Raw genomic sequence first — 14,363 nt, 5'->3', positions numbered from 1 at the left:
TGTATTTTGATGTGTGTTTTACTCTTGTGTTCTTTGATTAAGGGGTTTTAGATAACTCCATAGGCATCATCTTTTCATGTGTCACACACAGCACCCTCAGTGCTTCAAATTATGGTTACTAAATAGAAACGTATGTTAGCCATAACATTGCTGTCCACCTAGACTGCTTTTTCAGAATAGTACCAGACTGATACTTTGAGAAAAGAATTCAAAGCTTGGACGAGTATCATTGATCTGGCATCAATCAAATGTATGTCCAAAGTCTCAAATGAAAGTGAAAGGGTGTGCAAGAAATGTTAAAACAGGGCCTGCACAATTCACTTTGTGAGCTTTATTAATGCTATTTGTGCCCTCACGGGAAGCACAACTGAAATAATCTATTTGTCAGTGGGGACATTGGTTAAACCTTTTAAAAGTCCCTTCATTTCCTAGAATTCTAAAAAAAAAAAAAAGCAGAGTGTAGTATAGTCTGCACTTATAACAGGTCCTTCAATGATTCATTAAATATGAAACATGAATTTAGGGATTTGAAGTTTGCTTTACCGAGAGGACATCATGCTGTTTCAGATAATAGGAATAAACAATACTAAATTGCCCATTGTTATTTTTCAGGTTTGAATACCCATTCATAGAGAGATAGAGAGGGGTATATATGAGAAACAGGGTCCGAGAGAGAGAGATAAAGAAAAGAGGTTTAAACTTTGGGCACCTGTGAAAAAAATCGAAAATAAAATTGCGAATGAAGAAATTACCCATTTTTTTGGCTCGAAAAAGCAAAATTACTTTAGGGTTTTAGCCCTTTATTACACCCCCCACACTTTCCCCACCTTAACTTATGCCCTTCCCTCACACCCCAACATCAATTTATACTTTAAAATGTACCAACATTATGTAAAATAAATAAACAATTCGACCAAATAAATTTGGTCCCGTCTCCTTCGAAATGTTCTCATTAGGTCAATTCTGAGGATACCTTGAACTTTAACATTTTAGCAAAAATCAAGTTTTATTAGCAAGCAAGCAAAATTATTCTTACCACATCAGTGATGTTTAATATCTTCCTGGTCATGGCTTCCTTGTCATTTTGGGGTGTTGGTGTAAACCAAAGTTTTTGGAATGTTTCATTCACCAATTTCTAAAACAGATAAATCCTGTCATTTGTTGCATTTGGAATACAAAAATGAGTTTTGTGCACAAATGAAGTTGAAAAATAAAATAATGCCCCTCAAGAAAGTAATCCCCAAAGTGAGAGTCTACCAAACAGTTAATTCCAAAGGAATGTTTCAATAATAATCACTAAATATATAGTCTGAAAAGAGTACTAAACTATTGTGTCTTCAACTAAAAGAAAAAATTACTTAACTCTCAGTAATGTTCTCCGATTGATGTTCCTGCCTGGGATTCCTCATCTATGATATCCATATCCCAGCGCAGCTGTTCTTCGGAAACCTTTCTGCCATCAGGGGGTGCTGTGTGGCTTCACATCACATCTGTCCGATGCCTCTACGGACCTTGCGCCGGAAAGGACGCCAGGCCCGTATAAGTAGCGGCGCTGCCCCCTATGAACTCAGTTCCAGCGGTTTTCCCCTAACACTCTGACGAAGGACTGTAGAACCGATGGTGTACTAGCTTCCCGCAAGAGGGGTAGGTCGGAGCTGCGATGAGGAATCCGTGGCAGGAACATCAATTAGAACGAACATTACTGTTCTTCTAATGGATTTCTTCCTGTCTAACAGATTACTCATTGTTAGGGAGAATTCCCAAAAATGTGCTAATTCCCTACACCTTAGAGACCCCCAGCAACTTTGCTGGATTTTGAGGACTTGATTTTTTTTTTTTTTAACCTGGAGAGTGAGAGAAAACTCCACAGGCATCATCTTTTACATTGTGTCACGCAGGACCTTCAATGCAGTGGCACAGGGAAGTCTTTCAAAAATACCTTCTCTGGGATAAACTACTGTTTCCCAGAGCAGTAAAGTGAAATTGACTTTCTAGACCCAGCCCACACCATTTTACAATAGAGTGCTGGAGGGGTTACCTAGTATCCCCTTTGTCAAGCTTCTCATGTAACAATTTTATGATACCCTTTTCTCACTGAATATCTGGTGGCAGTGGTTTCATTTTAACTACTGTGGTGTACATTTACCCCGGCTGCTTTCGCAGCTGCAGTAAAGCACCCAAGGGTGCCATTTTTCTCAAAATGGCCCCGGTCTTCTTTTTCGCCATTTCTTTTTTTTAAAGTTCCTGCTTGAGATTTACTCTGCGCGCCAAACCAGGTTTGGTCCCATTGTTAACTTTGCCTTTGGCAGGATTCACGAGTGAAGCCTGCCTATGGTTCCAGGGTGTCTTGAGTGGGCAGGAAGTGAGGGAGGTGCCCGAAACTACCTGTGCTTAGTCTCCTAGGAGACCCAAATGCACTTTGTAGCAATTGGCCGGCTGACAAGGACAGTCACCCTGCTTAACAGCTAGGCTGGAATGAATGGGAGAGAGCAGAATAAAAGGCAAGGCTTTTGGCTTGGAAGGCAGAGTCGACCACTGGACGAAGGAACCAAAGAAGAACCTGAAGAGGATGCCTGCTGCAACTCCTGGACCGTTGTTTTGCCCGGTGAAGCCTTGCTGCTGTGCTGAAACTTCAAATTCTTATTGACAGACAAGCCCCTGCAAGGACGACTTCTCCCCTTGAGTTGGTGGGACCAATCAACTTGAAAGTAAGCCACCTGGACATCTTTCTTGGAGCTGGTTGAATTTCTACAGAGTTGCTGCTGGAAACCATAGAGCCAGGGAGAGGAACACCAGATTGTGTGCGTTGCTTTTAAGCTGGCCTAGAGCTTCAGGAAGATCCTCTGGACTCCCAGGAAGCAGGACTGCCAGAGCCTGAGCCCCCTCAACAGAGTGTGGGATCCCAGAAGCAAGGAAAGTCACAGCCATGAACCGCTGTGCTGCTATTTGCAGTAGACGCAAGGAGCTGAAACACTGAATAGCCACTGATTTGAAGATTGCTGGTTGCAAGCAGTGACCTTCCCATTGCAGTGCAGGAGTCCCCAGAAGTCCTGCCTCTTGTCCCCACGACTGAGGCACAGGAACAGTGTGATCTGCATAGCTGCACAGGAAAAGTCATCAGCTGCATCTTTTCTTCAATTCAAAGGTACTGTACAAAGTCTGAGAGAACTTACCTCTTGCTGTAGAGTTGCTTGCATCTTCTACTACTCACAAGTCTAACAGCTTGTGGCCCTACATTTGATTCTTCTCTTCTTCAAAGACTTATAAAACATTGTGCAAAGACTTTTCTACTTACCTAGCAGAAGTGCTTCATCCTATATAAGTCTTTTGCCCCTTGGCTTTGGCCTAGCCTGTTATACTGAATGACTCTGCTGTGGGGATCCAAAAGGATTTGCCTGCTTAAGAATATTTGTGATCTCTTGTTCTAATAACCTTTTCCTTTTGCCAACTTATAACAGTATTCTAAATGCAAACAGTAAGATATTAATGTCCCCAGCACACTAGCTATTGAAGTCACCTGTCGGTGTAGGTTGTGTCCGTGGGCCATCCCAAAAGGGTCTTTACTGATTTAGAAGCTAAGAGTGTACAGTATTGAAGTGTATTTGTATGTTACTATTATATTGCTCCCTTCTAAAGAAGGCTTATTCTAACTGACAAATTAATAATTGTTTATTCAGGAAACCTTGTGTATAAGAGCTTATTTGAATATTTGTAACTGTGAATCACTGTGTAACACTCCCCTACAGTTCACAATGACCCCTCTTGAGATAAACCTGGCTGCTCAACACGCTACCCAAACTGTGTAGTAGAAGCTTATAACAAAGGTTGGGTTTCCTATACCTGCAGTCAGAGTTGTTTGTGTTCCCAGAGGGTACTGCATACAAACTTTGCCTAACACTCATCTATGATAGACTCCCAAAGCAGTACGTAATCTGGAGATGGGAGGAAAGCAAGGAAGGACACCACCTAAACCAGAAATCTCTGAAGGACTGCTCTACTAAAACGGGCATTCTTGCCTGCAAGGGAATCCAAGCAGTAATGCTTTGTGAAAGTAAGCAGAGACTTGTACGTTGCTGCTTGGCAAATGTCCAGGATAGGTACTCCCCTCTATAGGGCATGAGCCCCGAGACCCGCGGGTACATCCTTCCAAGCCAGATCATAGAATTCTGAGGTGCAGAGAATGATCCACCTGTATAGGGTCTGTTTGATCACAGACCTGCAAGCACCAGAGTAACCAACAAAAAGCTGGTCCTCCTTCCCAGTCTCTCTAGTATGAGACGCAGAACTTAAGGGCCCATACCGGTTCCGAACAATTAAATCTTTACTCTGCCTTGGAAGGGTGAGGCGGAGGGGGAAGATGGATCTTTTGAGAGAGATGGCAATCCGAGACCACATTCGGCAGAAAGGTGGATCTCGCACAACTTTTTTTTTTCCCCAAAGAGGAGGTAAAACAGAAAAAGTCTTAGTTACTTACCTGTAACTGTATTTCTCCAGCATTGGTATCTTTCATAGATTCACATGCTTGAATATTCCCCGTCAGACTGGGAATCCTCGTGATAAATTTAATAATATATATATATATTTTTTTAAATATACACACATTGCTACCTAGCAGTGCATGTACATAGCCCATTATGGCCTATGAGCCATTTCATTGTGTAGTCCCTCCACCTCACTTTGGTCCTTTATGGCCCCAGCCAATGAGGTGGCAGGGCTTAAGCTCCGCCCCCGGCAGCCATCTTTAGATTTTGAACCATAGAGATTACAGTATGATGGATGCCGAGCATAGAAGCAGCCTCTCAGGGGAGGCGGGCGGGCGCATGTGAATCTATGAAAGATACCAATGCTGGAGAAATACAGTTACAGGTAAGTAACTAAGACTTTTCCAGCATTGGATCTTTCATAGATTCAGATGCTTGAATTGAATACCATGCCATATATATATTATATATATATATATATATATATATATATATATATATATACATATATATATATGCATAAATACAGAAAAAACATATTTCTGATCAAACCTTTACCATGCAGCAACACAACGGTTACATACTTCGGGAAAGGTGGGAAAGGAGGCTGGTCCTACCTTATACAAAGAGATCGCGGAGCACTGCCTGTCCAACTGCAGCTTCTCTGTTGGTATCTTCAGTCAGGCAGTAGTGTTTGGCGAAAGTATGCAGAGTGCTCCACGTGGCAGCTCTGCATATGTCCTTCAATGCCACCCCTGCGTGGAATGCTGTTGACGCCGCCCTTCCTCTGGTGGAGTGCGCAGACGGCGGTCTAGTTAAAGGGTCGCCTTTCAACTGATGGCAGTGGGTGATGCAGGACGATACCCAGCGTGGCAGACTTTGTTTAGATATATGCTGACCCTTGGTACGGCCAGAGAAAGAAATGAATAGCCGGTTTGAGGAGCGGAACTCCTTGGTTCTTTGCAAGTAAAACTTCAACACTCTAGCAACGTCTAGAGAATGTAATGTTCTTTCCGCTTCAGAAGCGTGATTCTGGAAAAAGGTTGGTAAAACAATGCGCTCAGTGAATGACATCTCCGAAAGTACCTTGGGGAGGAACTTCGGGTGAGGCCTTAAGATGACGCGGTCCTTCTGGAACAAGGTAAACGGGCGTTCAGAAGACAAAGCTTGTAACTCACTGATCCTTCTGGCTGATGTGATGGCCATCAGGAAAGATGCCTTCCAGGACAAGAATTTCATTTCGCATCTGTGTATGGGTTCGAAAGGAGGTTGCATGAGGGCTGTTAAGACGGTGTTGAGGCTCCAGTCCGGAACTGGTGTAGGTGGATAAGTACGCATCAGTCCTTTCAGGAAGATTTTAACCGCTGGTAAGGAAAGTAAGGCTTGCGTCTCCGCGGTTACTGTGTAAGCCGCTATGGCTGACAGATGGACCTTGATAGAGGACAGCGAGAGCCCTGACTTAGCCAGGTGCAACAAGTAGGGCAGAATCTGATTAACCGAGGCCGTGAGGGGATCGATTGCAGAGGTCTCGCACCATTTGGAAAACCTGGTCCATTTCCTGGTGTAGGTGACTTGCGTGGACGGGGCTCTAGCGGCCCTGATGATATCCCAGCATTCTGATGGTAACTTTAGGTGCATCAGTTTGCGCTGCTCAGGAACCATGCTTTGAGAGACAGGCTCCTCGGGTCGTGGTGGAGGACCTTGCGGTTCTGTTGTGTCAGTAGATATTGATGTGTCTTGAGACGAATCGGGGGTTGACAGGATAGATGCCTCAGCGTCGGGTACCAGACTTGCCGTGCCCAATCGGGTGCAATTAGAATCAAAGAACAATCCTGTTCTTTTACCCTGCGAAGTACCCTCGACATGAGGGGAATGGGTGGGAAGGCATAGAGGAACTTCCCCGACCAATTCACTGAGAACGCGTCTCCCAGAGATTGGTGCTCCGGGTATCTTGAAGCAAATCTCTTGCATTTTTTGTTGTTCCTGGTGGCAAAAAGGTCGATCTGCGGATGGCCCCATAAGGCAAATATCCGTTGGGTTTTTTTTTTTCTCGTCCAGCTCCCACTCGTGGGACGCTGTGTATTCTCCGCTTAGCCTGTCTGCTAGGACATTGTCCACTCCTGGAAGATGCTCTGCCCTGATCTGCACCCCGTAGTGCAAGGCCCATGCCCAAAGCTGTTGGGCTTCTTGCGACAGGGTCTGTGACCTCGTGCCTCCCTGCTTGTTTGTATAGTGCATGGAGGTCGTGTTGTCTGTCTGGACTGTAAGAACTTGACCAGCTATCACCGGTAGGAAGGCTTTCAGCGCCAACCTTACGGCCCTGAGCTCTAACAAGTTGATGTGGAGCTGGGACTCTTGTGTCGACCAAGAGCCCTTGGTTTGGAGGTCCGCAAGATGAGCGTCCAACCTGATAAGGAAGCGTCCGTCCTCAGCAGAAGGGTCGATGTCGGTGCTTGAAACGGCATCCCCTGCAGAAGATTCCTCGGAACATTCCACCATCGAAGGGCCTTGTGCAACGTCGATGGAATCTGGACAATGTCTTCCCAGCCTCCGAAAGCTTGTTTCCATTGGTGGTCCAGAGCTTCCTGCACAGGTCTCATGCGAAGCCTGCAGTTCGGTATGAGGAATATGCATGATGACATCATGCCCAATAGGGATTTGTAAGAGCGTACGGATGTTGTCTCTTTCTGTAGGAAGTTCGAAGTTGAGCGTAGAATCGCTGCTATTCTTTCTGCGGATGGCCTCACTCTGGGAATGCTGGTATCGAGTTCGGCTCCCAGGAAGCGAGCTACCTTGCTGGGAATAGGGCAGGACTTTGTCTGGTTTATGGAGAAACCTAACTCTTTTAGGAGGTTGACAGTCCTCGACACTGCCGAGCGAGCCTTTGCAGCGGAACTTGCCTTTATCAGCCAATCGTCCAGGTATGGAAAAACGTCCGTTCCTGCCCTCCTGAGACTTGCCGCTACCGGAGCCAAGCATTTTGTGAAAACTCTCGGAGCCGATTTTAGCCCGAACGGGAGCACTTGAAACTGAAAGTGAAGCTCTCCCACCGTGAACCTGAGGAACTGCCTGTGCGCTGGATGGATCGGTATATGGAAGTATGCGTCCTCCAAGTCTAAAGTGGCTAAGAAGTCGTGCTTGTTTAACCAAGGTAGCACCCCTTGTAAAGCTACCATCTTGAATGTTATGCGCTTGATAAATTTGTTGAGTGCCCTCAGGTCCAAGATGGGTCTCCATTGACCGTTTTTCTTTCTGACGAGGAAGAATCGGGAGTAGAAACCTTTTCCCCTCTGAGAATAAGGAACTGGTTCTACTGCTGCCTTCTGGAGCAGTTTTTGCACTTCGGACATGACCTGTCTTAGCATATGCACTCTGCGAGATGTTGGAGGCAGGGAAGGAGGTTGGTCCAGAAATTCTAAGGTGTGACCCTTTCGGATCACCTGCAACACCCATTTGTCCGATGTAATTGATTGCCAGCGCTGGAATAACTGGCTCACCCTTCCCCCCACCGGGGTGTGGTGAAGAGGGGAAAAAAAGTGGTCGTCAGTTTTGCTTGCCTTGTGACTTCCCTTGGGCGGAGCCACGTCTGCCTCTATGGGCGTATCTGTTGGATGACTGATATTTATTGTCTTGGTACGTGCCGCCTTGTGCTTTTTGACCATACGAGGAACGACCGTATCCTCTGAACTTGGAAGATGAGCCTCTAAAGGGACGAAAAGACTGATGGTCCTTACTTTTGTCCTTTAAAGAACTGATGGCTCTGGCTGTGTCCGTGTCTGCCTTGATTCCTTTCAAATGATCGTCTATCTTCTTTCCAAAGAGATCTTGCCCATCAAACGGCATGTCTAATATCTGCGCCTGGACTTCAGTTAGTAGCCTTCACCCAGGCCTGCCTTCTGAGCACTGTGCCGTGCGCCATCTGTCTGAAGCCTGATTCGGCCACATCAACCGCTGCGTCGATCATGTGATCCGATGTTGCTTCACCATCCGTGATTATTTATTTTGCCTCCTCCTGGAACTGTGGTGGTAATTGTTTCGCCAATTTAGACATGCAGAGCCAAAGCTCGCGATCGAACCTTGCGGTCATGGCCAGCGCATTGCCCGCTCTGATTGTAAGCGATGCAGAAGATGATTCTTTCCTGCCCATGGCTTCCAGTTTATGTCCGTCCTTATCCGGTGGTGCCGACAACGGTGAGGAGGGGTTGGCGAGTTTCTTTCTGGCCGCCACTGTGATAACCGAGTCTGGTTTCGTATGACCTCTCAAACAAAGAGGTGCCGAATCCAGAGCTTTATATTTCTTTTCTGGCCTGGACACCAGCGCCGGAGTCGATAAGGGTGTGGATAGGATCTTGGATCCGGAATCCCAGATGGTATCGAGGAGAGGAATTGTGGTCACTGTGCTCCTTCGTTTGTCCCTGTGCTCATAGAGCACTGATTTCCTTTCCTCAGAAGAAACCTGAATTTTAAACAATTCTGCGGCTTTACCTATAATGGTGTGGAAAGAGACGAGATCATCCGGCGGTGAGGCCTTGCCCGGCGAGTCTCTCCTCCTGGGCTTCTCGACTACGTAGTCATCCCACTCACTGGATGCGTCTGGCTCCTGTGTTATTTCTCCTTCTTCTGGTTCCGAGAATTCTCTAAAAGGATCCTCCTGCCAGTCGGATACCGAGATGGTGGACGGTACCATAGTGGGGTCCACATCCGGAGATCGCGGTCTGTGCGATGACTGTGGCGACGGGACTCTTGTAGGTGAAGCACTGTGGGTGCTGCTCCTTGGTCTTCGAGCAGGTTCCGGTGATCCCATCCGTTTTTGCGGTCTACTCCTGTGAGGAGAACAACCAGATGTGCCTGGAATCGGAGATGACTCTCTAGGAATAATTCCTGATTCTATGGGATCAATCGGGATTTGCTTCTCCTTTTGCCGCCTGTAAAATTCTTCTACAATCCTCTGCACGGATAACATGAGTATCGGGTCATGAGGGTATTCGGATTCTCCCGTGGACGGTTGCCAAGGAGGGCTGTATTGTTTCGGTAAGGGACCAGTGGACTCTTCCATCACTTCCGCATCAGAGAATTCTTCCTGAAGAATTACATCCGGAAGTTCTGCCATGTGACCCAAAGGTGAAAATTGCTGTACCAGTGGTTCAGTCTCAGTATTCTTCTCAATGACATTGCTTTCAATGACAGGAATTTCAAATGTGGAAGGCCGCAATTCCTCCGTAACTGCCGAAATTTGTGGTGCTATCTTCGTCGACAAGCATCCCGTATGAGATTTCGTCGACGACTGAGATTTTCCCGTCGACGAATGTGGAATGCGTTTCGTGGACGACTGCGTCATGGATGAATGCTTCGTGGACGAGTGATGCTTCTTGCTCGTCGACGATTGCTTCGCGGTCGACGTGTCCGATGACGATGATCTTATTGTCGACGATGTCTTAAGCGTGGTCGTCGTCGTTGCTGGTTTCGTTGACGGTATGGCCGATGACGGGCCTTTACCTTTCCCTTCATTCGTGAGCGGTTTCCCCGCCGACGACGACTGCCCCCCTCCCGTTTTTTGCAAACTCCTCCTTACCTCTGGAGGCAGATTTTGCTGACTTTTTCTGGCTTGGTAAATCAACTGGAGGCAGAAAGGGTATCAATTCCAGCTTCCTCTTTTTGGACTTGGGAGAGGATCTCCTTTCCACTGAAGAGGCCCTTCTCTTTGAAGTTTTTCTCTCAGATGGAGTGCTGGATTGGACAGGAGCTGTTCTGACAGACTCTTCGTCCGAAGATTGATCCCTGGATTCCAGGTAAGCAAGGAGTCTTCTATGCCTGTCATGAAGGGTCTTGGTGGAAAAGGTTCTACAAATCTCGCATTTTTTAATGTCATGCGGGTACAGACAATAAATGCAATGCTCGTGGGGGTCTTTGTTGTAAACCAATTTCTTTTTGCACCTCGTGCAGTCCCTGAACAGGGAAGGCTTCCTGACAGCCTGAGGTGCCTCCATTTCTGAAGAGAAGTTCAGTCGACGATTTTGAGAGGAAAACAACAAGTTTTGTCTCCCAGGTTAATTGGAAACAAAGCCCCTGAGAAGGGGAACAAAATGGAATATATATACCAAATATATTCCACAAAAAAGTAGAAAGAATTTGAAAAAGCTCAGAGAGCTTGAGGATTCCCTGTGTCTGTTAGACTGCGGTGAAAAATCTAAAGATGGCTGCCGGGGGCGGAGCTTAAGCCCTGCCACCTCATTGGCTGGGGCCATAAAGGACCAAAGTGAGGTGGAGGGGCTACACAATGAAATGGCTCATAGGCCATAATGGGCTATGTACATGCACTGCTAGGTAGCAATGTGTGTATATTTAAATAATAATAAAAAAAATATTATTAAATTTATCACCGAGGATTCCCAGTCTGACGACGGGGAATATTCAAGCATCTGAATCTATGAAAGATCCAATGCTGGAGAAGCCTGGTGTACACTTGCACACCTCGCAGGAGTGATGGCAACCAGAAGAATCACCTTAAGGGTGAGCAATCTAATAGAACAGGAATGAAGAGGCTCAAGCAGAGTGTTCATAAGAAATGCTAAAACTAAATTGAAATCCCATGCCGGAACCACAAACTGGCAGGGAGGAAACTGGTTACACAAAGCCCTCAAGAACGGAATAATAGTGGGGATTGTGAAACACTAGCCCTGTTCTGGGGTCCTCTAGAACAGAAATAGCAGCGAGATAACCCCTACACAGTGCCAATCTGCAGGCCTGCTTGGGCCAAGAAAAGCAGAAAATCCAATACAGGGGACAGAGGTCCTTTTCCCGGCACCAAATCGAAAGACATGCATTACTTACCGTAAAAGCATTTCTGATGATTGTATGCATCTGCTTAGATTCACATGCTATGCATAGTCCGACATCCAGTGGTCACTGTGGAGTATTGCATTTTGACATAGGCGTGTCTGTAATACTATCCCTATAGTGACGTGCAGTGTACCCACAATCCCTCACGCGTCGAGGTCGCTCCGTTTGTTTTTTTTCTGCCCTGAGAGAGCCTTCTTAGACGTGAGTGAGTACAGAAAAGAGAGAAAGTAATAAGAGGTCTATGTTCCTTCCATCCGAGCGGGGCGTAATTTCCCGCCATAATCTTTGGTTGGCGCCAGCCAGCATGGAATCAGCATTGGCCTGACGAAGATGCAAGGACGTGTTGGAATAGAGTTTCTTCCCATACACCTCTAAGATCTTCTCCTTGCCTAGCAGCGCTGCAGAGCAGAAGGCGGAGGACAACTGAGGCTTGGAGTATAGTGATGCTGCAACGATCACGGAGGAGTGTGGCTGAGGATGGGCCGAGAGCAAGAGTGTATTCCCCCTCCATCTGCTTGTACTTGGCATCCAGGCGTCGACTGACCGGCTGGGCCTAGTGGGGTTTGAGCCAGCCCTCTTCACTGGCTGAGGAGGTGGCAGGGGGAGCCGACGGGTTAGCTGGGAGCTGCTGGAGCCACTGCATACCCTGCCCGTATGGACGCAGTGGGAAGCTGCCCTGTGCAAAAGAGGGATAGGCTGTAGGCCACGTACCTGGTTGAGGACAGTCCCACCTTGACACTCGTTCTTCGCCGAATGGCATCGGATGGGTGACTATGTCTCACGTGGCAGCCATCTTGTTGAGCTGCCAGCGACATGTTTTTCGGCCCGTTGGGCCCAGCCTCCTTCAAGACCCTTGCAGGTGGAGCACAAGACCTACCCTGCTCCATGGGCCTAGACCCGGTAGGTAGGACACCCTCGACTCGGGGGTCAGTAGAGCTGCATTTAGGCACCCCCTCAGATGTACTAGGGCGTAGCCCCTCGGGTGAAGACCCGGTAAAAGAACCTTCCGTTCCCTCAACACTGTCACCGGGAGGATTCGAGGATCCCTCGGTCCGTAGGCCGGTAGCTGCAGCAGCCTCGGTGCACGTGATGATAGAAGGACCTGACCGGTCCCTCCCTGGGAAAAAGTCTCCCTTGCGGGGTGCGATGGAGAATATCAATCCTACCTTGGGCCTGGTTCGATGTTTCACGAAGTTTTTGAGGTCCTCTGGAAGAGCTCCCTACACCTAGCTAGTATGTTCTTCAGCGCTTTCGATGACAGCGAGCCACAGGCTGTACAGGCTTGCCAACAGTGGTCTGAGCGAAGGCAACGTAGGCCGAGGGCGTAGGGGTCTGAAGTTGGGAAGAGCCTGTTGCAGGATGGACACCTGCTGAACTCTGTGGAAGTTGAAATGCGTCAGGGAGGGGCGCAACACCTGAGGACCGAGTACCTGAATGATAAAATGACAAAAAAGAGGTATCCGCATGTGGAATTACATGGCCGAAGCCAAACCCAGGAGCGTTGACGCGGAAAAGGGGACTGGGGTGTGGCGCCAGAGGCGAAGGTTTTTTCTGGGGAAAAGGGTTCCATCTCCCGTCCCTTGGAAGGGACGCCCTTGCAGTATGGTGGAAAGGGGACAGGACGTAAGAGTAAGCAAGGAGAAAGCTACACATACCATAGCATAGAGTGGACAATTATTTGAAGATACCAGGAAGGTGTCTGTATCCAGACAGAGATTAAAAGTGGGACATGTTTTCAAGCAGTGTTGCCATTAGAGAGCAAATAAACAAGTGGCTGTGGTGTGCAATATATCAATGCTCACTATTATAGAGGAAGCAACACTATATGTAGTCAGTGAAACAACAAGTGAGTCTTTTTAAAGATCATACCCTGAGAACAAAATCACTTTGAAGGGCTGACAATTTTGAAAGGTTTAGGGACTTCCAATTTTGACAAATGAGGAAATAGAAGATTAAATGAGAATACCCAGGATCACACATTGGTTAAGAGGTGAAGGAACAAGTTACTCGGTTAAGAGGTGAAGGAACAAGTTACTTACCTGTAACTGTTGTTCTCCAGCATGGGTCTGGCATGGATTCACATGCTCATGAATATTCCCCGTCGTCAGGCTGGGAATCCTCGGTATAGAAAAAAAAAAATCAGTATCAGTTTCGTTTCTGATCCGTCGTTCTCAGTAGTAACCAATCACTGGTCTCTGGGTCATACTGCCCCGAGCCAATGACTGCCCTCTCGCTAAGCCCCGCCCCTGGCAGCCATCCTCAGATTTGGTAGCACGTGAAGTGGCAGTATGACCAAGTGAAGAGCCGCAGAGGGGTAGGCGGGAGGGTTCGCATGTGAATCCATGCCAGACCCATGCTGGAGAACAACAGTTACAGTTAAGTAACTTGTTCCTTCTCCAGCATGGGGTCTGGCATGGATTCAGATGCTCATGAATTTGAGAATACATAGCAGTATATACATGCACAACCACGGGAGGTGGCAAAAGGCTCAATATCAAGCAATACAACAACTCAACATTAAGCAACTCTTACCTCCTCATCAGGGTCACCTTAGGCGAACAGGTTGCACAGCACTGCCTGGCCGACTCTGGACTCCTCCCTGGAATCCCGGTCGACGCAGTAAAATCTCGTGAAAGTGTGCGTCGACCTCCACGCAGCCGCCCTGCAGATGTCGAGCAGGGGCACACCAGACAGGAACGCCGTAGTAGCAGCGATCGCTCTGGTCGAATGGGCCCTCGGACGGCCTGGCAACGGTCGGTTTGCCAACCGGTGACAGTGGATGATGCAGCCGGAGAGCCATCTGGAAATGGAAGTCTTCGAGAGAGCCTTCCCTTGATTCACAGGTCCAAAGTTCACAAACAGCCGTGATGTCTTCCGAAAACTCTTTGTGCGGTCCACATAGAACTTCAGCGCTCTAGCTACATCCAGCGAGTGCAGAGTCCTCTCAGCCGGCGACGAAGGCGACGGGAAGAAAACTGGCAACACCAAGGGCTCGTTGAGGTGGAAGTCCGACAGCACCTTGGGCATGAAGGAGGGGTGCGT

At 47.5% G+C, this 14,363-nt stretch overlaps 1 protein-coding gene across 6 annotated transcripts in view; it reads right to left on the bottom strand.

Moving 5' to 3' along the window:
• The window catches only part of NIPBL (NIPBL cohesin loading factor), a 2,053,700-nt gene that overhangs the window by 640,863 nt on the left and 1,398,474 nt on the right, over positions 1 to 14,363 (bottom strand). For all 6 annotated transcript variants that reach the window (XM_069627143.1, XM_069627142.1, XM_069627145.1 and 3 more), the window contains one exon: positions 1,037 to 1,135. In XM_069627143.1, the coding sequence (XP_069483244.1) occupies positions 1,037 to 1,135 (99 nt within the window). The remainder of the gene's footprint in view (positions 1 to 1,036; positions 1,136 to 14,363) is intronic.

Source organism: Ambystoma mexicanum, chromosome 6p (assembly GCF_040938575.1).
Source record: "Ambystoma mexicanum isolate Mex_15411 chromosome 6p, UKY_AmexF1_1, whole genome shotgun sequence".
Lineage (NCBI taxonomy): Eukaryota > Metazoa > Chordata > Amphibia > Caudata > Ambystomatidae > Ambystoma > Ambystoma mexicanum.
Note: the sequence above shows the minus strand (reverse complement) of the source record. Positions and strands in the feature narration are given on the sequence as shown.